Raw genomic sequence first — 22,839 nt, forward strand, 5'->3', positions numbered from 1 at the left:
GATTTTCGTCAGGTTATCCTAGATGGGTTAGGTTTAGGTTAGGTTTGTTTTATGGCAATCCTGAAAAGTGACGCGTTTCTGAACCACATAAATTATGACTAACGAAAATGCGGGCAAATAATACATTATGACTTAAAACTATTTGGGAAACAATAGAGACCCATAATATGTAGGTACTTTATTGTATCCATTTTGAAGTATTTTTTTAAGGTTTTTTTATTCTACCACAAAACTCTGTGGAAAAATGAAATTGATACTTTAGGAAGAAATGTTTAAGAAACTTGCTTTATGTGCGGTTTTTTTCCCAGAAACTTGCTTATGCGAATTTTTGAATGGAAGTAACTTAATAACTTCTTACGAGTTCAAATTTCATATCCAAAAATTTCCTTTGTCTCTTATTTTTAGTTATTATATGTACTTCCGCAAATGTCTGAAAACTTTTCGAACCGAAGAGTCCGGACAGTTCCTACTAATAGGTAAACAGGCAAATTGTTGGTGAAGTTAAAAAAATATTCATAGACATCGGCCGGCATTCCGGCACGTCTGCCTCCTTCTATTCGCCCGATGTGCTTTTATCGCAGTCTCTACCTTTGTGGGCCAATCGCCCCCAGTACCCCACACCATTCCCTGCCCGCTTCCGAATTGCGGCCCCAACTCTAAATCCATTTTATAAGTCAGTAGAGTAAAATCCGTGGGAAAAATAATACATGGCCCCTGAAACTTAACCCCCTTGTGACTAGGTTTCATTTGATAAGATTCGTTTCAGAATTCACCGAACATTTTTCGGTGAATTTTATACGAATCTTATATTCGCGTTTTATCGCTAGCCGATAAGGGCAACTCTTGAGTCAACCTTAGCTTCCCGTCTTTTTCTAACTGTATTATTTAGAGAGGGACGGGTTGTAGCGAGCGTCCTAGTCCGTGACGCTCCCGTGCTAAATTAAATACGGCACGTATTTAACCGGTTAACTAATTAATCGAATTTGGGTAGTTTAAAAAAATAGAAATGGCTACTAAAATAGTTTGGCAACAAAAACGGATCCTTAAAATATGTCAATATGAGTTGTATTTTAATGCCGTTACAGCTTTTGATTATTTTTAGGCAGGTACCAAGTATTTATTTGGCAACTGAATTAAAAAGAAAACGGCTATCTATTCATTAAAAAATGAAGTTCTTTTAAAATATTTTGTTTCGTTATTACACGGTCAACCAAACACGCTCCTCCTCGCTTCGCTGATCGTCGCACCTATCTGTTGACTCTAGTAGAACACAGTGGTAACTATTGAAATTAGTAATTAAAAATTTAAAGATCTAATGGTATAATGGCCATTAGGCGTTTCATGATTAGAAATTTCGACTAAAATTATACTGACCATTGCGTATTGGTATATTAATTTGAGGTGTTATGTGTAAAAAGTGGCCAATATTCATTAAATTTAACTGCTTTCGTGCTGCTTTCGTGTTAAAATACTACCTAGCTGAAACGATATGCTCAGTTATGATTAGTTGATTACTTAGGTGTGAACAACTAGATGACAACTAAATTTTATGATCGTTTTACAATATTAATTGCCAATTTATTATTTTAGGCGCCAACTTATCACTTTAAGTTCCCTATAATTTTTTTAGGTGGCTTGATTTTGCTGCCAGTGTTTTTAATAATATGATGCTTATATTTGAGGCTAAAATATTTTTTTGGCGCTAAAATAAAATAAAATAAAATATTAATGCACAGCCAAATTATATTATTATATGCCCAATGAAAGTTCCTGTTTAATATTTTAGGTGCCCGGTTAATAATAAGCCATTAAATACAGACCTACAAGTATTGAAATATTTCTCTTTTACCAAATTTGTGTTTGAGACGAAATCTCCGGCCTGGTTCTAGCATTCTTACCGTGTAAAAACATTATAAAACAAGTCATTTAAACCTTTTTCCCACATAAATTTTTCCTGCCTGTACCTACTACTTAACTGTCTTACCCATAACAGCGCTTTAGGGATTAAAATTGTCAAAAGAATGTCGGGTGTAAACACAACTTCACTACAAAAATATCAGATTTCCTGCTTATTCATATTTTGATTTTAAGATTTCTCTTATAATAAAAGCCTGACATAAAAATATACTTCAAGTAAAATGCTGGTTGCCTAATTGCCTTGGCGGAGTGATTGTCCACCATCGTATGTCATGCTACTTAGTAAATTTACACTAAAGTTAGGCATGTTGTAGCCTCGTTATAACACGTTATTCTATCGAGTGGCATTGGTCCCTTTTCCAGCTAAAATTCACGTTTTCGTTTAGATCACCTTTAACTTCAACTCCGACATTTATTCAGCAAATAGGCCACAAGGGCACTTTTACACGTCAACTTTGAATTTACATACCGACAAGCAAAAAAAAATAGGTACATCAACAATTATAAAATACAACTAAAGTGTGTCAAAGGACTGTCCCATTTCAAACATAGACAGAGAGAATCATACTATCTTTGTCTTACACTAGTACTAGCACCCAAAAGAAAAGGATGAGTATAGTTTTTTTGGTTCCTATTTACTGATACATGGGTTTGACCATCTATAACTGCAACTACTAAATCAAACTAAAATATAGGTATTACAATTACTTAGAGATGTATAAGGTCTCTTGATGTCGAATTACATAAAAAAACTATAAGTAATAATAATAATATTTAAAAAAAAACAGATACATGGAAAAATTAAAATCTAAATCTTATTTAGAGTTGTAAATAAATGTCTCTAAGTATCAGAACTATAAGATTACCTACATAAAATGTCATTATGTTCTATGGAACTTGCTAACTATAAGTAAGCAAAAGTCAATAGTAAATTGACATTCAGAGACAATTTTAGTGTAGCGGTTTGTTTACATTAGCAAGTTCCATAGAATGACACTTTAGTTTATCAAATTATTCTAAGAGATATAGGGTCTCTAAGAGTCAGAATCCTCCACCTTTCAATGCGAAAGGTCATTTTTTATTTTATTTGACCAGATAGGTATAAGTAGGTAACTATTTACGTTAATAAAGCAATTAATAATAGATTTTTTTTTATCAGGGTTAAATTAAACAAAGTTGTGGACCGTATAATAAAATAGTAATACCTGTGACAGAACAGAAGAACCCTTTTTCCAATAGAATATTTTATAAAATTAACAATGAAAATAATAATAGGTACCTAAAAAAAACAAAAACCCTCTAATCGTCGTTACACGAGTGAATCGTGCGCTCTACCTGCCTGACTATTATCCATTATTATCATAATTATGTCACTCACATGTAATATCATGTCAGACTTGTACATAGTAAATGTCAGCCTACAGAGCCATCTATGTGTAGTCGCGCAATATTCTGCGTCTATCAGCTTATCACGTGCTCCCCCCAGCTCTGTTTTGCTGCATCGAAATACTTGTCCAATGAAATACCTGTCTGCTTTACCGACCGGACGATATTCATCCAATAGTAGGAAACTATACTGTGATCACTGTGAGCACATGTGACCGGCCCTCAGTTTATTATTATTAAAGTTTTAGTTTCTAAACTTAGCTTAACTAACATTTTTCATGTTGTTCTCATAGTTTGTGTATTGTTTTGTTTTAAACTTATATCAGATAATTCAATTTAAGTTGCCATGAGTCGGAATGGTAAGTCAATAAGGACAATAAGGAGCAACATAGTATTACTTTTTGAGTGAAGGCACTAATAGCGCCACCTAGCGGTAAGTCGTAAAGTATATTTACGACGTCCATGAACCTAATTAGCGCTTCGCAATGACGAATTGTTTCTACTAACAACTTATAGATGGCGCTACAGGCAAATGCAATATTTAAAATAATTATAATTATATTATGGTAAGGTAAATGTACTGGTGCTCGGCGCGGTACCAGTACATGTCATCTTGAAACTTAAGTCATTGTCTATAGAAGTGACAGCAGGGTGTCATCTATTGGGTATTAGCATGTAGAGCACTAGTATGTTTACCTTAGCGTAGGTTGATAGTGCTATCATAAACTCTAAAAACGAATAAGGTATAAAATATTATATTATTTATAATCAATTGTATATAACAACCGCAAACACAATAGGGAATATTAGGTACGCAAAACTCTGCGCAGGGGGCGCCACTCCGACAATAAGTCACAATCTGAGGGTCTACCGCAAACAAGAGTCCATTTTTTATCTAACTTCTCTATCTTGCCAATTAATACTTAAAAAAATTAATGCCAAGAAAGATAAACCAGGGTCTAGTATCTAGGGCCCAGGGTCCAAGGTCAAGGTGCCTGGGTCCAGTCTTGGTCTTGGGTTATTCGGAGTGTAATTCGGCTATATTTCCGAAAGTTCTTTTATAAAAATAGACTAAAGGCAGTGTTGTGAAAATAGCTCGCTTGGAGAAAATGGAACTCTCTCCGGTTTCAATGGACGAGCAGATGGCTGAACTATACAAGGTGTCCAAAGAAGTAGCGATATACTGAAGCTGGGAGGTAGAGGACCTAGAGGGCTATCTAAATCACCCCCATGTATGTTCCGCGATTTTTCGTATTTTCGGAGTTATGATTTTTTTTAATTTTTCACCTATCGCCGAGTACGATGAGATTTTTATTTATGGTGACGTGAATTATTGCGGTAGAGGCTTGATTTTTTTTTGTGTGCTAAGCTGATAGATAGGCCAATTCAGTACGGTAACATTTACTATCGTTAGATCTTTGAATGGAATTAAAAAAAAATTAATGCCAAGAAAGATAAAATTACCCAGTATGTTCACAACTTCAAGGGCGCTTAAAAAAATAAAACATACTGGGTAATTTTATCTTTCTTGGCATTAATTTTTTTTTAATTCCATTCAAAGATCTAACGATAGTAAATGTTACCATACTGAATTGGCCTATCTATCAGCTTAGCACACAAAAAAAATCAAGCCTCTACCGCAATAATTCACGTCACCATAAATAAAAATCTCATCGTACTCGGCGATAGGTGAAAAATTAAAAAAAATCATAACTCCGAAAATACGAAAAATCGCGGAACATACATGGGGGTGATTTAGATAGCCCTCTAGGTCCTCTACCTCCCAGCTTCAGTATATCGCTACTTCTTTGGACGCCTTGTATAGTTCAGCCATCTGCTCGTCCATTGAAACCGGAGAGAGTTCCATTTTCTCCAAGCGAGCTATTTTCACAACACTGCCTTTAGTCTATTTTTATAAAAGAACTTTCGGAAATATAGCCGAATTACACTCCGAATAACCCAAGACCAAGACTGGACCCAGGCACCTTGACCTTGGACCCTGGGCCCTAGATACTAGACCCTGGACCCTGGATCCTGTACCCTGACCCCTGGACCCTGAAGCTGGACCCTAATATATTAAGTACGTGACGCGCGCCCGTCGTGAACGCTACTTACTCATTACTTTGACGGTTTCGAGACTGAAATTATGCTGACTTTCACCCGAGTTAAAAGGAAAGCAATAGAGAAGAGACAAATTGCCAAAATCAAGATTCTATTTAACATTTAACCACATTTTGATGCTACAAGGCAGTTACTTATTATTTTAATAACTTCATGATTTGTTAGACACAGGACGTGTAGTGTAAGAAAGAGACGAACACGCACACTATTCGCCCGCTTGTGAAGTTTTTAGGACTTGTACAGTCGCCATCAGATATATCGGAGCGGCCAAGGTGCTCACAAATATCTGAACACGCCTCTATTGTCAAGGCGTTAGGGTGCGTGTTCAGATATTATTGAGCACCTTGGCCGCTCCGATATATATGATGGCGACTGTACGTTTGTAAGAAAATAAAATATACGAGTCATATAGGTATAAGTAATAGGCATATAAGTAATAAAATATTTCATTCCACCTTATAAATGCCTACGAGTACTACCACCTTATACATATTTATATCCTCTAGCCCAGCGGTCGGCAACCCGCGGCCCGTAAACCTGTCACTTGCGGCTCGCGAGCCTCCCTGGCTATTTTGTATGTAATATTGACAAACGATAAAGTCATAAATATTAACAAAGTGCGGCCCGCGTCATCTTCGTTAACTACTATGTGGCCCTTGGCTGCTAAAAGGTTGCCGACCGCTGCTCTAGCCGCCCATACGTCAAACCTTGCCAAGCAAAATGAAATTTTATTTTGTCAACTCAAAGTTCAAATTAGAATGGAACAGGAGACCTTTTTATAGGTCTCTGGGCCGCTAGAGGATATAAGTATGTACTACATATGTGTTAGCTGTGTCAGTACGTACGCTTTATCAGAAAAAGTTGCGATAAGACTTTAAAGTCATCTTGTATATTAAACGTCTAAATTACCTAATTAAAAAAGGAAACATATTAGCATACTTACTGCAATTTTATTTATGTAGGTATTTAAAAATTGAGATATTATTAAGAAATGGTTTTAATAGATAAGTATAGTGAAACTGTTAAATAACTATTTTTATTAGCGTATATGTTTTATTCATATTTATTTGTATCAATATATTTTTTAATTTGTTTTTTATTTTATTTTAATTTCTACTCAGAATCACGAGCTTTTTTGAGCCTAATAGGAGAAAAAGTGAACCAAAATAAAATACCCATACTTTTTCGTTCCTTCCGTTTCGTTACTGTCATACAAAGTCTGTGAAAAATGGTAACGGAATGGAAATTAAAACCTTGGGACACTTTTTTTCTATGTAGCTTGAAAGAGCTCCGCTCGTGGTCGTGAGTAAATAAACATGGACATTTTCTAATAAAAATAATCTGTAGTGTACAACTTTAAATAAACACTTACATAAGTACATATTTAATTTTATTTTTATTTTTTTATTTATTGAGGAATTATTATTCTTTACAGATTTTCTGAGTCACGGAGCGAGTTTCAACAAAAAATACGGTCAGTGATTTTTTTTACACTAAAGTCTATGTTTTTATTCGGTAGACTGAAATGACAGTTCATAGCTCGGAATAATAAACCAACAGGAACCGCCATTAACAGGCGTTCCCCTCTGCCAAAAGTCGGCGGCCGCCGGTCAAGGAGGTTATATAAAACTAGTTGCCATACGTCATACGCCATTCAGCAAACGTCAGTCTAAGCGGAATGTTAGGAGCAGAAAATGCCGAATTGTAGCGTTTTCTCCTGTAAACACCGATCGGAAACATCTAGCGTACTTAAAGGACACGTTTCTTTTCATATGTAAGTACTATTACATGTAAATATTATCAAATAGTGCACTAATTTAGCAAAAAACTAAAAAACATTGTCAATCTGAAAGTGATACCACTTCATGGTACTAGATCTAATTTAGGGTAATATTTAAAGAAGACTTTCTAAATATTCATTAGGTATACCTAACTTCTAATTTGCGTTGCTTATTATTATATAATTTATATAACATATTATTTTTCTATAACACCTTATTTTTATATCAACATAATCCATTCAATCAAATAAATAGTATAAATCATAAATAACGTGATATTACCGATATAGGGTCATTGTGCTAGTTTCCGTCCATGCTCTAGTTTTCGTCCACATGACAGATTAGCAAATAACATATTTGATATTTAATTTACTACTTGCCAAATACATTTTTTGTAGATAGATATATTGTCTCGACATTAAGGATTGTAATAAGGCCAAATTTGTGCAGCAATGTAGATTTATATTCAATTTCGTCAAGTGGATGAAAACTAGAGCTGGACGAAAACTAACGCACCTACCCTACTACTGTTTGAAAATTAATTTTTCTCTTAGTTTCTATCGTATATTTTTTATTTGACATGTCCAATATTTGTATTGTATTTTATTTATTTTAAGGTATTTACTGCCGTCATTTTCCATAAATAGGCACTTTTAATTTATTACTCTGGTATCACTCTACCATAGTTAGTGATGGGACACCATAAAAACCAATATCGATAAAATCTATATGAACATTATAAATATATTGTTATTTTGATTTTATTTTTTTGAATTTCCAAAAGATGCAATAAATTTTAAACATAAGTAGTTTTCAGCTTATCAAGCCATCCAAAACCTAAAAATATTGCAATATCAGTCACGTTTTAAAGATCTAAGAACTGCATAAGTAAGTTTGTAATTCCATATAAATATATGCTATTACAGAGTTACTGTTGCAGTTCCTACAAATAGTAGGTAAAGTAAAGATACACTACGATGTATGTACGATGTGAGTACGAATAAAGATGTGTTTAGTTATGATGTGTGTATACATAGTATGGGTATGAGTACCCGAAAAGAAGGACTATCTACAAAAAGAGATGAGATCCCATCAAAAACATTACATGTAAAAAGGTGCAAGTCTCGGCAATCGCACATAATGCTTTACTCGTACCGTACTCGTAAATATGTGTAATGCTCAAACTGCAATTAGCGCTAGCGTTATGTTCAATTAGAATTATTTTTAATAGGTGACGATGATCCTTATGTCATTATGCAGCCGTGCGATGGCCAAGTCATTATAGGTATTACAAATTAAAGATATCTTATTGATACGGTTTTAACACCCCCTGGCACTGATTAAAATAACCGACTTGGTTTCACATTAGCATTACATCTCAAAACTTTTTTGTAGTAGAAGCGTTGCGAGACTTGCACCTTTTTACATGTAGGTAATGTTTTTGATGGTTATAATTGACTAAAGCAGACAGTTATAATTCAGTCAATAAAATATCGACAATATTATCGACAAGTCCCTCGCACTTCTACGTTTACTTAAAACTGACATCATATCGTTCACGGACAGGGTTGTCTGTGTTTGTTCTTGTATTTGTGTGAATATAGTTTATGCTAGTGTTTGATAATTTTGTCGTGTGCGTGTGTAGCGACGCATGCAAAAAATGCATTAGTGTTTACATTATTTGTGTGCGTTCCTCGCCCCCCGCGCCGAAAACGGCAGAATTTTTCACATAGAAATTAGTGCTTGTCACCACTCCATATTGGATTATTACTCCGAGGTTCATAGTATGAAATGACATTTTATGTTCATACTATGAACTGTCATTTCAGTCTACCGAATAAAAAAATAGACTTTAGGAATTCAATATACCTACATAATTCTAATATGAGATGCTAGCTAAGGAACTATTTTCACGCAATGCCAATGAAAGTACTATATAATTATATCACCAGCTAAGATTCTAATGTAACTTTAGTACATAAACCGGGGAGACGCCACAACATCATTCCTTAACGGCTAACCGTTCTTATACGCATTATGCTTAGTACAGCTAGTCGAGTTTGCTCAGGGCATAAAAAGGTCAACTACAGGGTTCTCTCAATCAAAAATCTTGGTGGCTCCACTTCTTAAATCCATCCTTGGGACCTAAGGACCAATCTTGCCAAAGGAGATCTTTTGGTTACGCAACGCCATATTTTAGGACCTACACTCTCGACTAGGCTTTATATTATTATTTATTATGCAGTCAATCTAATAGTTCCACCGGTGAAAAAGTCAGTTTGCCCCTATATTTCATTGAGAGCCACAGGTTGACGATGGCTTCATTAGACTTTTTTATACTTGGATTTTTTAGCTCCCACATTCACTATTTTTTAATAATGAAGAGTAGAATTGCGTTTGACCTATTCTATAATTACGAAGCAATTTAAACTTTACACCGAAAAAAAAATTGTAAATGTTTTTCAATGGGGAATATTCCTTCCTTTTATATTTCTTTCTTCAAGAAGAATTCTTGAATTAAATAATTAGGATAATTTACCTTCCGAGTTTACGGCTGATCTCATGACAAACAGGTACACGCTAATAATAGTTTAAGTGTACCCTTAACACATTAATTCTATTCAACATCAAGAAAAAAAATGGCGACGCAGCCGTGCTTTAGCTCCTTTCAAAATGCGAAATGTATTTAGCACATACCTACATATTAACATATAAATATTTTTATAAACAAATACTGATTATTAAATGATAAAAAACTGATCACCAAAACTGTTTGTTAGGAATTGTACACGTAGAAGTAAAAAAAAGAGCGTTTTAAAAAAAATATTTTACCACCACCAATAAGTACTGAAAGATCGTGAACAATATTATTTAGACTAACACCTTTCGGACCAACCCTCGCATTTCGTGATTCATGCAAATAATTAAATATCCATTGTTTATCGTGGAAAATAAAGTTGGATAATAGAAAAAATATTATATAAAAACCTAATCCTTTCAAGATAATCTTGTTAGGTATTGAGAATGGAATATTTTGAGAAACAAAATAAATAGTCGGGTTTTACCAAGCTTATGTAACTAATTTCTAGACTATACTAGTGGATCTGTGAGGTGTATGTAGGCCTCGCGAACCCCCATGACTCTGTCATTAAGACGACAATTGTAAATTTTGGCAGCAGGTATCTTAATTTATCTCAGCAATTACAAAACTCATGAAAGTAGTTTTAGGTAAACTTGTTAGTCATGGCATCGACTTCATTTCTGTAGTCGCCGGAAAAAATCGTACCCATGGTATAATAATATACTCCGCCTGGTACTCTCTTCCGAGATTCGCGAATGACCTAACTGTCACTTGCCTACGTCATCATGCTGTTTACAGGTTCTCAAACTATAAAATGTAGGAGAATTTTAACCAAGGGTGAAAATTATTTTAAGGTATTAATTTTAAGTTATTCATGTAGAAACATAGTAAAATAAAACAAATCTATACTGCACTTTTCACTCCTACTCTTACAGTTCCGAATAGAGCAGCCAACCATTTTCGTAACAAAACATTAATTACCAAGCTTACGACGTGAAAAGTTTGGAAAACACTGCGACTGCTGACACTGAGCGAGAAGGAAATAACAATTAACACGCGTTCGACAAGGATGACGGTCAGGGACAAAATGGCGGATTGTCAAATGTGACAGCGCTATCCTGTGTTGCCAGTAGTGTAAACAGAATTACCCGAACGTCTGACATTTCTTTCGCGAATCGGAAGATATTGCTAACGAATAATTAAAAATGACGTGTTATTGTAAAATTTAAGATAAAATACATATAAATGAAAATTATAAAATTATAAAGAAATATTTTAACTTATTAACCATAGATATAATGTACCCATGTAACATGTTATGTTGAGATAAAGTGGCAATGTTATTGTGACGTAGGCAAGTGACACTCTGGGAAGAGAAGACCATGTTTTATTAGACCATGATCGTACCTATCAAAGATGTCTCTTTTTAAACAAACATTTTCATTGTACAGGCAAATGGAATCGATTGAAGGCTCTAATTTTTCCATGTAGATTAGTCAAAACACACACTTTTTTTACTTTAAACGGTTGAACCCGTTTGCCGCATAGGACCTTATAGACCTTATAAACTAGCGCAGCAAAAGCAAATTCACTATGTGCGAACGCGAAGTAGGTATGTATCAGGATGAGCGCGGATTTCGTTTGCGCCCAGCATTTTTAGATTTTATTTAGGAAAATTTACCAAAATAGTGTTGTAATGTCTTACCTATATAAATTGTGGTCGCATGCATTGTATTATATTCTATCTGCAAATAAACGATTTATGGATTGATTATTATCAGTGATCGTTAATTTTCCAGCAATTTTGGTGCAGCATTGTTGGTTAAAAGCATCTGTATGCCCTACTTTAGGTGGAATAGATAATTCGGGTTAATAACAGTAATATTAACCTTCCAGACAACAACGATCCATAGGTATGTATACATTTGAGATAATATTAAAAATATGCTGCACCAAAATAGCTGGAAAATTAACGATCACTGATTATTATACATACATATACCTACCTATTTAGTTTACCGAGCCTGCTCACATTTCACTAAATCGTTTGAGAAACGTAACTTGTCTCAAACATCTGGACAGACAATATACGAAAGCATTTTTGCCTATTTAAGCTGAAAGAGAGAACCTTCTCTTCGCTCTTTCAGTTAGGTAAGAAATTTGTTGTTGATTGTTTTATTTTTATTACTTATTCAATTGAGTAGGTAGCTATAAAATTTTCCGCTAGAACCTGAATTGCAAACTTTTTTTTTGTTTATTTTTATCGTTGTAAAAAAAGCGAGCCGAGACGCGTGGGTGGGTGCGGAAAGTTTCATGAAACGCGCGCAGCAACGTGCGCGACTGTGCGGGCGGCGCGGCGTGATCAGAGTAGGCTTCCCTGGTTTATGGTTTATGTGGGTTATTCCCACTAGTTACCACCAAGTTGTTACCAGTGGTATTAACTACTGGGAATTTTTTTCCCACCTTTTACCACTACCAATAAAAATTCCCAGTAGTTACCACCAAAAATTGGTTAGAGTTAAATACTAATAAAAACAGTATAAATAGTATAGTATAAATATACAGTGATTTTGAATTACCTAATAAAAAATAATAATAATAATAATTGAAGGCGGTGATCTTGGACACGGCGCGGATAGTCCGCCGGTTCCTCTCTCTGCAGCCCTGACCACCGGCAGCTTGGGCCTTGCCTCGCTGCTGGCGGCACCCTAGGTTAGGTTTTTTATAATATGTTTATACGTATTTTGTATTGTTTTTGTAAGTGATTTTGTATTTTATTTTTATATCCATATTATAAAATAACCTAGCCTAAGAGTTCAAATAAATAAAGAGAATAATAATCTTACTCCGTTACTTGAAAAATAATCTAAATGGATTATTAAATTTATCCTTACATATATTATAGTTTTTGTACTAGTACCGGTTAAACTGTTTTAATATTTTTGGTCACTTAACGCAGTTTACTAAAACACTAATCGACTTATAATTATTTATTAAATCACTCTATATATACTATTTATACTGTTTTTATTGGTATTTAACTCTAACAAATTTTTGGTGGTAACTACTGGGAATAAAGGTTTTACCAGTGGTAAAAGGTGGGAAAAAAATCCCAGTAGTTACCACTGGTAACAACTTGGTGGTAACTAGTGGGAATAACCCGTTTATGTTAATCAATATAAACATTCGTTAAGAGGACGCATATAGCCAAGAAATTGGAGAAGAACAAAAATTTAACTCTAACAAATTTTTGGTGGTAACTACTGGGAATAAAGGTTTTACCAGTGGTAAAAGGTGGGAAAAAATCCCAGTAGTTACCACTGGTAACAACTTGGTGGTAACTAGTGGGAATAACCCGTTTATGTTAATCAATATAAACATTCGTTAAGAGGACGCATATAGCCAAGAAATTGGAGAAGAACAAAAAATATGACGCCCACGTGAAACTTACGATGGAAGGTTTGACAATCGCGCGGGTTTCCACGTTTTAGGTACCTTAATAACTCTGAAAGTATAAGAATGTACTTCTGATTAATATTTCGCTGGTCAAATCCCTCAGCTATATCACTTTCTATTTTATATTATTTAAAACTATACTGCTATGGAATTCGGGTAACGATATACAATTGAAAATAAATTAAAATTAGATACCTAGGTTTCGTGATTTTTTTCTATCGAGCCAAATTCAACCTTTTGAGGCTTTTCTTGGAGTCTGCTCTCTGAAATATAGTCTAGTTTCCGTATGAGTTTTTTCATTGCATTTGCTCTTCATTAAAACGTGTCAAAATCGGAAATAAAAACTACAATTTTCTGATAGCCCCTCTTCCTACAACTAAAACATTTTCCCGGTATGATAGAGAGAAGTGTATAAAGCCCTATTTACAACGTAACGTTAATCGCATGCAAGTACTTCGACCGTCTAAATTAGGCTTAAAAGTATACCATGTAGGTTGGTAAAAAAATATATTTCAAGTAAAATGAGCTACCTAACTTAAGGTTTTAAGGCATTTTTTCTCCAGGACCCATAATTTTTTTCCACCCTGTATGCTGCACTAAATGTTTTCCGGCCAACCATGCATTGTCTATGAAAATATAGTTTTAAAAAGTATATGTGACAGGCCACCTCTTTGTTTAATATTTGTCTATTGCAAATCTTATCTATTTATTGACCTCTCGTACATATGTATACAATTATACATATATATATATATATATATACAGGGTGTCCCAAGAAGTAGTGATATACTGAAGCTGGGAGGTAGAGGACCTAGAGGGCTATCTGAATCACCCCCATGTATGTTCCGCGATTTTTCGTATTTTCGGAGTTATGATTTTTTTTAATTTTTCACCTATCGCCGAGTACGATGAGATTTTTATTTATGGTAACGTGAATTACTGCGGTAGATGCTTGATTTTTTTTGTGTGCTAAGCTGATAGATAGGCCAATTCAGTATGGTAACATTTACTATCGTTAGATCTTTGAATGGAATTAAAAAAAAAAAAAATGCCAAGAAAGATAAAATTACCCAGTATGTTCACAACTTCAAGGGCGCTTAGAAAAATAAAACATAGGTCCTCTACCTCCCAGCTTCAGTATATCACTACTTCTTGGGACACCTTGTATATAAATATATTTAGATATATAAAGCTTTAATCGAGCAATTCTTGTATTCTTGGAGGTATATCTAATATGTACCTTTAAACGAGCAACTCTTGTATATTAATTAATTAATTATTAATATATCTTATACCTTTAAACGAACAATTCTTGCATATTTATATATTTATTTATATGTATATATATTTCGGGGATATCGGGAACGGCTCCAACGATTTCGACGAAATTTGCTGTATGGGGGTTTTCGGGGGCGAAAAATCGATCTAGCTAGGTTTTATCTCTGGGAAAACGCGCATTTTTTAGTTTTTATATGTTTTCCGAGCAAAGCTCGGTCTCCCAGATATTATTTCTAATCCTAGAAAAAACACATATATACCTAAATACCTACTAATAATTATAACTAAGAGAATTCTGTTTTCAAGTTTTTTTTGTGAGTATGATGCTGGTTTTGGAAAAAAAGGCGTAGAAGAGTGTGTAAGTTACCTACCTAACCTACTACCTACAGGTAGGAAAAAACAGCAAGACAATATTCATATTTATAGTTGCTGTTCAAGACATTGTTAACTTCACAGCCCACGGTGTGCAATTAGCAAATGCTGTGGTGTACGGTGTTTACGGCCCAACATGCATGACATTCAGTTACTTAGTCTCGGTTTTTTATGCGTGCGTTATGCGTTTTTTATCTTAACATATCTCATGTTCAATTAGACTAGGTACTCATATTAGGTATATTTAATGAAGAATGGCAATGCGTCTATATATATAAGACGATTCCCATCGGCTTACCTATTTTGATACAACTCAGACCAAGCAGCTGAACCAAATTAGCTCATGGGTGGTCCAAAATTACGCCGGCCAAGGTATGAGTGTGTAGGAAACGAAGTTGATGCGTTTTGGTAGCGAGATAAAGAAGTGGTGGCCAAGTACTCCGGGGCGGGTGGTTTGATCCCGGGGTGCCGGGAGCCGGGTGGTTGCCTGATGGAGGTGCGCGGGGCACGGCACGTGGCGCCCGGGCGGCGCACGTTGCGGCCGAGCGTGCCGCGGCGCACGTGGCTGTAAGCGTGCCCGGCGCTCGGCCACCGGCTCCTTCAATCCTGCCGCGCGCTTCTTCGGGAACGGACGCGTTACATCGCGTATTTACCGGGACTTTGCGAGGATTGAGTGCGTCAGAGGAGATAGGGCCGGCGCGTGCACACGATGCTGGCCCGCACGTCGGCCGCTAGACCGCCACGGGTACATCGATATGGGCACCGAAACGGCGGAGTTAGGCTGGTGCGCGCACTCGTTGCCGCACCTGGAGCGCTGTTTTCTCTCGCCGCCGCCGCCGTCACCGATGGACCCGCCGGCGCCAGCCGCGGCCCCGTTCAAGATACCGCACCATGTCCACCGTCGCATGCCCATCATTCAATCGTCGCAAGGTACGCTCCTTCGGCGTTCGTTTTGTTTTCTTTCATATTTGAGCGGCTCTCATATGATATTAATATCAGAGAGTGAGTAGGTACCTACCTTGGTTGTGATTATAAGATTTAACTGATACCTAATTGTGGGTAGGTAAAAGACAACACCAAGGCAGTTTAATATTATGTGCAACGATTAAGTAGTTTAATAGTTTTATTTATAATTTCACAACAAGCACCATGCACTCGTCTACTTACCCAGCATCATTATTAAGCTGTTTTAAATACCTATCACATATTTACAGAAGCAAAAGATTCTTACGAGTATAACATTTGTTTAGAAGGGCTTTAGGAAAATTATTGTACGTTCAAAATGCCCAGACTTACAGAATTCCGAAAATATAAACTGAAATACATACGAACAAGTGACCAAGGTCCCCAGTGCCCAGAACCGGGATTGAATCATTTTATATAGGTATTTCATAAATAAATAATAATAGATATTTATTAAAAAACACTCCAATTTTAGATTACCTTCGACATTTAATCAAAAACATCAACATAAAACTTTGGGTATGGGAACTTTTATTCTTTAATTACTCAATATTCAAGTGCAATAATGAATCATCTATTTAAATGAAATGTAATATTAACTGTTATAACCTATACATATTTCGTGTTTTTGTGCACTACTGAGAGAAAATTGTCAGAACATACTACATATAAGGTTTTGCCCAAAGTTGCAGAGTCGACAAGTAGACACGAGCTGTGAGGCCAAGGGTCAGTTGCACCAACTACACTTAGCGGACTGATCAACGTCACTCAGCACTGAACTATGAAACTTCCCATATTTGGTGCAACCGACCCTAAGTCGTAAATTAAAAAGCCGTTAAGGCCCAGTAAGTTCGTGTTCTTCTCTCACTCTCACTGAGCGTAAACGTGCGACTGCAGATATCATGTTTTTGAATTTGTCTTTTTAGGTAGTACCTAGTAGTTAACTCTATACTTATTGTACAAAAAAGACAAAATTTGTTCTTACAAATTCTCGGTACTTCTTAGTACAAAGGCGAACTTATCACTTACTTGAGGGTTCTCTTTTCTTATTTTGATAATAAAAAATGTGGCGCTGGCGATACTGCGCATTTGTTTTGAAAACTTAAGAAAGAATTATTATATTCTATTAATTTATACTAAAAAAAATATATTTTAAATAAAAAAATTTTTTATGCCAATGCGCCAAATTCCCCTTCGCCACCAATCGCTGAGTTACCTCAAACATAATATTGCTAATATTTAGAAATAATTTACTTATTTTTAGTTTTGGTGCATTATTTATCCTCGTAAGACCCAGGGCAATTTTGGCGCTTTAGAATTTGGAACTTTCTTTTATTTCTACATACTTATATAAGTTCAAAACTCGAATTTAATTTGTACTTGTACAAGTACACGGGGACTTATATTACGAGGATAACTATTTTAATTGCATTTTAGACCTATGTTTATGATTATTTTCTATCGAGCGAATGTCAAAAACTCAGGCTTTGAATCACTGAAGTCCCCAGAGAGAGGCCTCAAGATTGCTAAATAAATTTTTGGGAACCGTATTGTGATCTCATAAAGCGATACGACTTTTCAAAGACTACTGCACCTAGACTGGTATTGGAAAGGATTTCCTATTTTTAGCCCAGTGGTGGGCAAACTTTCTTCATGGGGGGCCAGAAAGTTTAGGAAATTTTACTGGAGGGCCAGAATTGTAGCCAAAATTTATTTTGATTTGCGATTTATTTTTGAATCGTGGGCCAATGCCATATATTAATTATTTCATAGGACCGGCGGCGGGCCGGATAAAATCCATTCGCAGGCCGGAGCTGGCCCGCGGGCCGTACTTTGCCCACCACTGTTTTAGCCTGTCACCAAGAGACGTGAAATACCTAAACACCGTTGTGACGTCTGTAAGACGTCGGTAACTCTTACGAATGTATGTGCGTTAGTTTCACTCCCAGCCTCTCAGAGATGCTAGATTTTATCAATTAGAGGAAGGTGACAAAGAAAAAGAATGACACTGCAGGATGCGTATTTAACAGAAAGATTTGACTCAGATATTTGTATGTGTTATACAAAGTTTAAGTTCAGTTTTTGAAGTGAAAACTTCTTTAGCGGCGCTGTGCACTTTTTGTGATAGGGAAAAAATGTTAAACTCGCGAGAGCATAAAACGTAAGACGTAACCCTCTCTTTCTACCGCGTGGCGAAAATGTTTGCCTGAGCCTGCTGTTTCGTTTTTATTCACCAAAGAACTTTAGTCATAACGTATCATAATCAGGTCAATTATTTAAAATTGGACTTTTATATTAAGCAATAAAGCTCAATGTTCTAATCTTGTACGGGCTGAAATACGAGGATCTCACAGTTACATTCTAACTTTATATCACTCAAATATAATTCAATAAAGCTACATCTTGATGAAATCGCTAATAAAAGTGAACTCTAGTACTGGTGAATAAAACTCAAAATATCATGACCAAATATATTTAGATGCGAAGTCTGCAAGGTAATTTTACAATTTCTATTCGAATTTTAAACAATTAACGCTACAAATTTAAGCTCACTGACGAGCAATTTCGGAACGAAAGTTTTTCAATAGAAAGGAGGATGGGTCAATTATACATAGTGCTGCAGACATTTTGGACTAGTCATCGAGTTTTCACTTCTGCCGGCACTCCCGGAGTGCAACCCGTTGTTTTTTAAAGTGAAATCTTCTTTAGCGGCGCTGTGCACTTTTTGTGATGGGGAAAAAATGTTAAACTCGCGAGAGCATAAGACGTAAGACGTAACCCTCTCTTTCTACCGCGTGGCGAAAATGTATGCCTGAGCCTGCTGTTTCGTTTTTATTCACCAAAGAACTTTAGTCATAACGTATCATAATCAGGTCAATTATTTAAAATTGGACTTTTATATTAAGCAATAAAGCTCAATGTTCTAATCTTGTGCGGGCTGAAATACGAGGATCTCACAGTTACATTCTAACTTTATATCACTCAAATATAATTCAATAAAGCTACATCTTGATGAAATCGCTAATAAAAGTGAACTCTAGTACTGGTGAATAAAACTCAAAATATCATGACCAAAATATATTTAGATGCGAGGACTGCAAGGTAACTTTAAAATTTCTATTCGAATTTTAAACAATTAATGCTGCAAATTTAAGCTCACTGGCCAGCAATTTCGGAACTAAAGTTTTTCAATGAAAGGGAGGATGGGTCAATTATACATAGATAGTGCTGCAGACATTTTGGACTAGTCATTGAGTTTTCACTTCTCTCGGCACCCCCGGAGCGCAACCCATGGTTTTTTTTTTAATTAAATGGCTTCAGTCCAGTGGGAGTGAAGTGGGACTATTTAGCCAGTGTCAAGGCATTGAAAGCTATATTATAGTGTGTAAATTCAGTACGAACGAATATTTAACGGCGGTTAGCATAGGACGTAGGAAGTAGATTAAGATACCTTTTAACCACGTAAATAATACAATGAAAATATTAACCATACAAATGAATTCGGCCCGCAATGTAAAGCAACTAGAGATGGGTAGTGAGTAAAAACTCACGGGTAAATAAATACCGAGTAAATACTCAGGATTTACTCAATATACCCGTATTTAATATTTAGATTTATTTAATATAATATGTAGGTACATATATTATATTTCAAATGTGACCTGTAACATTTGCTTTTACATACCAATAAACATTGGTAGGTTTACCCAGTAAATACTCAGTATTTACCCACCCCAACCCATCTCTAAAAGCAACACACAGTTACGAAGCGTTTTTTTATGTTTTGCTACTCGCCTACAGGATTGTAACATTTCAATTAAAATCAAACCATTTATTTTAAGTCTCGAAATTTCCCGAGAATTCTCGGGCCTAAAGGACGTCTCACGCTAGAACGGTCCGGGTCACATGATCACCGGGACTTCTTCTTCTTCCTGCCCTTATCCCACGTTATGCGGAGTCGGCACAACATATTTTTCTCTTCCATTATTCTCTATCTTTCATCACCACAGCACTCACTCCTTTCTTTCTCATATCCTCTTTCACACAATCTATCCATCGTTTAAGGTCTACCATCCGCTCTGCGTCCATCAATATATCCATCCTTAACATTTGCCTATATGGCATTCATCCCTCTCATTACATAGTCCATACCACGCTGACCTACTCCTTATCTTCTCCGTTACCGGTGCCAGTTCCAAACTTCCCCTTTATACTCATTCTTAATCCGATCCTTTCGACGATTTCAACTATTTACTACGGCGATAAAAAAAATTGAAATTTAAGCTAATGGTTTCTATTTGGACAAATGTTTCTGACCAAATAAGAAATTATTACCTTATAGGTTTTATCAGTCTAAACTAGGTAAAATGTGAGTTAGTTAATTTCCTTCTAGCTTACCTCATGTGCGAGGCAGTTGTCACTCACTGTAGATATTGATGGGAAAATAGCCCCACAGACGCACGGAGGGGCCGATGTAATTGTGTTCGTTGCGATTTATTACTACAGCATTCTTAACCTTGAAAAGTGACAACGCTTTGTTGCCATCGCCGCGAGTGTATAAATCTCGTACCCACGTAAGTAAATCAAATGGTACCTAGTAGCGTTACTTCTTGTTATATCCGGATTACCTACATATAGGTCTGCATTTTCCTATGATTTTAAATATAATCTTAGATCTAACAGCCATTTACAAATGTATAGGAAATAGGTACTTACTACTTCTGTCTCTGTCTTGTTTGTGAGTTGTGTCAAAGTACTTTTTACGTTCGACAATTATCGATTAAATAATCACTGAATGTGTAAATCAGTTTAGTTCGTCTGCAATTTAAATTTAATTACTCATTTAGTATCTTATTAAAACTGTTTATGTGTTTGTTGCATGGGCCACGTACCTACCTATCTATATAACTTAACCGGCGGAATTATAACCTAATTATTCGTTACACAAAATTAAATTCTCTTTAATTCTTAGTATCAAAGAATTGCTAGATTTCGCGTATGCCTATGTCGTCAAATGGTTGTATATGCCAGGTGTGTAGGCCTGGCCAGTGTAAACACGGGTGTTATTTTAACTCGCGCCACAATGGGCCGATAACGCGTCCGATAACAATCCGCCGCCAACCCTGACATTGGCACTGCCGCGTCACGACGGCTCAGCTCTCCTCTCCGCAATAACTACGTAAATTTGATGTTGGCATCTAACATCACTGCTGCACATGTAGGTCTTAGGACTCCTAGGTGTTAATCCACATTACTTTTAGGCAGTTATATCTAGACCCTCCGCGACCGCCTTATGTCAAAGTTTGTCGTATAACCACTTCTACTTTCGACTACTGAATAGATCTGGGTCTACTTTATAATCTCCACGTCGCGTCTAATTAATGATCTAAAAACGTAAGCATGCTCAGGGATGGCAGCTTATTTAGTCACCAAGGCACAAAGAAGTTTGATGTTGCCTGTGATATTAATAAAAAAAGTCAATTTTGCCCTACTTATGACACAAAAAGTGCATTGATGTGGAAAACATGTTTTAACGAAATATTAATCCATAACCATACGTATCTATCTACTAATAAGTACCTACTATTTAATATTTAGTTTAAACTGCAAATAAGAACGTAGGTACGTACCTAATGTTGCAGACTTAAAATTTTATTTCACTAACAAAAATACAATAATTGCAAACCCGCACAACGGCTTGCCCACGACTTTCTCTGCCGTATAAGACTCCCTCTTTTTATTAATTATACGCAATATTAAATATAGGTATAGGTATTTATAACCATATTTAGAACCTGTTCGTAATCGGTAACTAGTAATTAGAGCATATTTTTATTCAAATGTAAAAATAGATTTGTGTGTACAAATGTGTAGATAAAGAGGGTATTGTACTTTCTGTAATAATTATGTCACCCTCGGAGTAAGTAGTAAGGTCATGTTTTGCTTGAATGTAAACATTAGTTACATAAACGACGCTCGGCGGTCGATAGTGAAAACTGCGAACTGCACAAGGTTAATTCTCTCCGAGTAGGATCGGCTTAGTTGACTATGTCATTCGGCGCAGGTGAAAGTGTTGTTTTTGAGAAAGGAAAAGTAGCTTATTTTTTGTGGCCTTGTGAGCTGCGCGGGCGCCGTCCCCTCCGTCCCCCCAACCTCCTCGCCGCTGCTCATGAAAGTGAAACTTAAGCCCGCAGTTTTGGACTGCAACGCCTCTGATCGCATTCCAATGTCAAGCTCGTAGTAATTACGGTGTAAAAAAGAACTTGGCCATTAATGCAGTACATTCTAGGTTGCGCATATAAGTACCCATGTAGCGCTAAAAGGATTCGGCGCCTCATGACAGTTGCGAATGATGATGATCACATTATAAAATATTGATTTTATATAATTTTTTCTTTACATCTTTATTTATTACTTAACTTAATTTCATGTCATTTATGTCACTCACTACCCACGATCTAATTAAGTTTATTATGTTTTTTTAATGTCCTACATATACATTTTATATTATATTATGCAGCTACTTATCGGTAATTTCTGGTTCATTATCGGCCGTGCATCCCGCGTTAAAGGTAGAAAGAATTACGTGCTTATTTTAAGTAATATTTTTACGTACATAATGACATGATATACCGTTGAAATTGGGATAGAGCGAGGCGTGACGTCTTGTGAGAAGTTGGACTCCTGCAAGTCGTGGCAAAGGTCAGCACGAGACAATGGCCGCAGCAATCAGCGCTTCACGGTCCGCTGGCCGCGTCTGCCTCGTGCACCGACACCGCCTGCAATGCAAGCGCGCCGCGCTGCACATTCCCCTATCACATCAACCATAATATTCCGACATAACATAACCAAACGAGACACAAACTGTATAACTAGGTAAGGTACGCATAGATTTCATCTTCAGGACAGAAATTCAGTCACTGCAGTCACGCAGTCGCATTTAGGATTGGATATCCAACACGTCACGCGTCCAGCAACTAACGT

General features: G+C 36.1%; 1 protein-coding gene and 1 long non-coding RNA gene across 7 annotated transcripts in view; one reads left to right on the top strand and one right to left on the bottom strand.

The window, feature by feature from the left end:
• The window catches only part of LOC134660854 (uncharacterized), an 848,341-nt gene that overhangs the window by 170,020 nt on the left and 655,482 nt on the right, over positions 1 to 22,839 (bottom strand). The window lies entirely within an intron of this gene.
• The window catches only part of LOC134660838 (hepatic leukemia factor), a 132,909-nt gene that overhangs the window by 62,950 nt on the left and 47,120 nt on the right, over positions 1 to 22,839 (top strand). For 3 of the 6 annotated variants that reach the window (XM_063516677.1, XM_063516678.1, XM_063516680.1), the window contains exon 2: positions 6,860 to 6,898. The exons of 2 other annotated variants lie outside the window; for them this stretch is intronic. In XM_063516677.1, the coding sequence (XP_063372747.1) occupies positions 6,860 to 6,898 (39 nt within the window). Of the gene's footprint in view, positions 1 to 3,535; positions 3,663 to 6,859; positions 6,899 to 22,839 lie in introns of those variants that run through there. One more of the 6 variants, XM_063516683.1, reaches the window with a different exon arrangement.

The sequence above is a fragment of the Cydia amplana genome, chromosome Z (genome assembly GCF_948474715.1).
Source record: "Cydia amplana chromosome Z, ilCydAmpl1.1, whole genome shotgun sequence".
Classification (NCBI taxonomy): Eukaryota; Metazoa; Arthropoda; class Insecta; order Lepidoptera; family Tortricidae; genus Cydia; species Cydia amplana.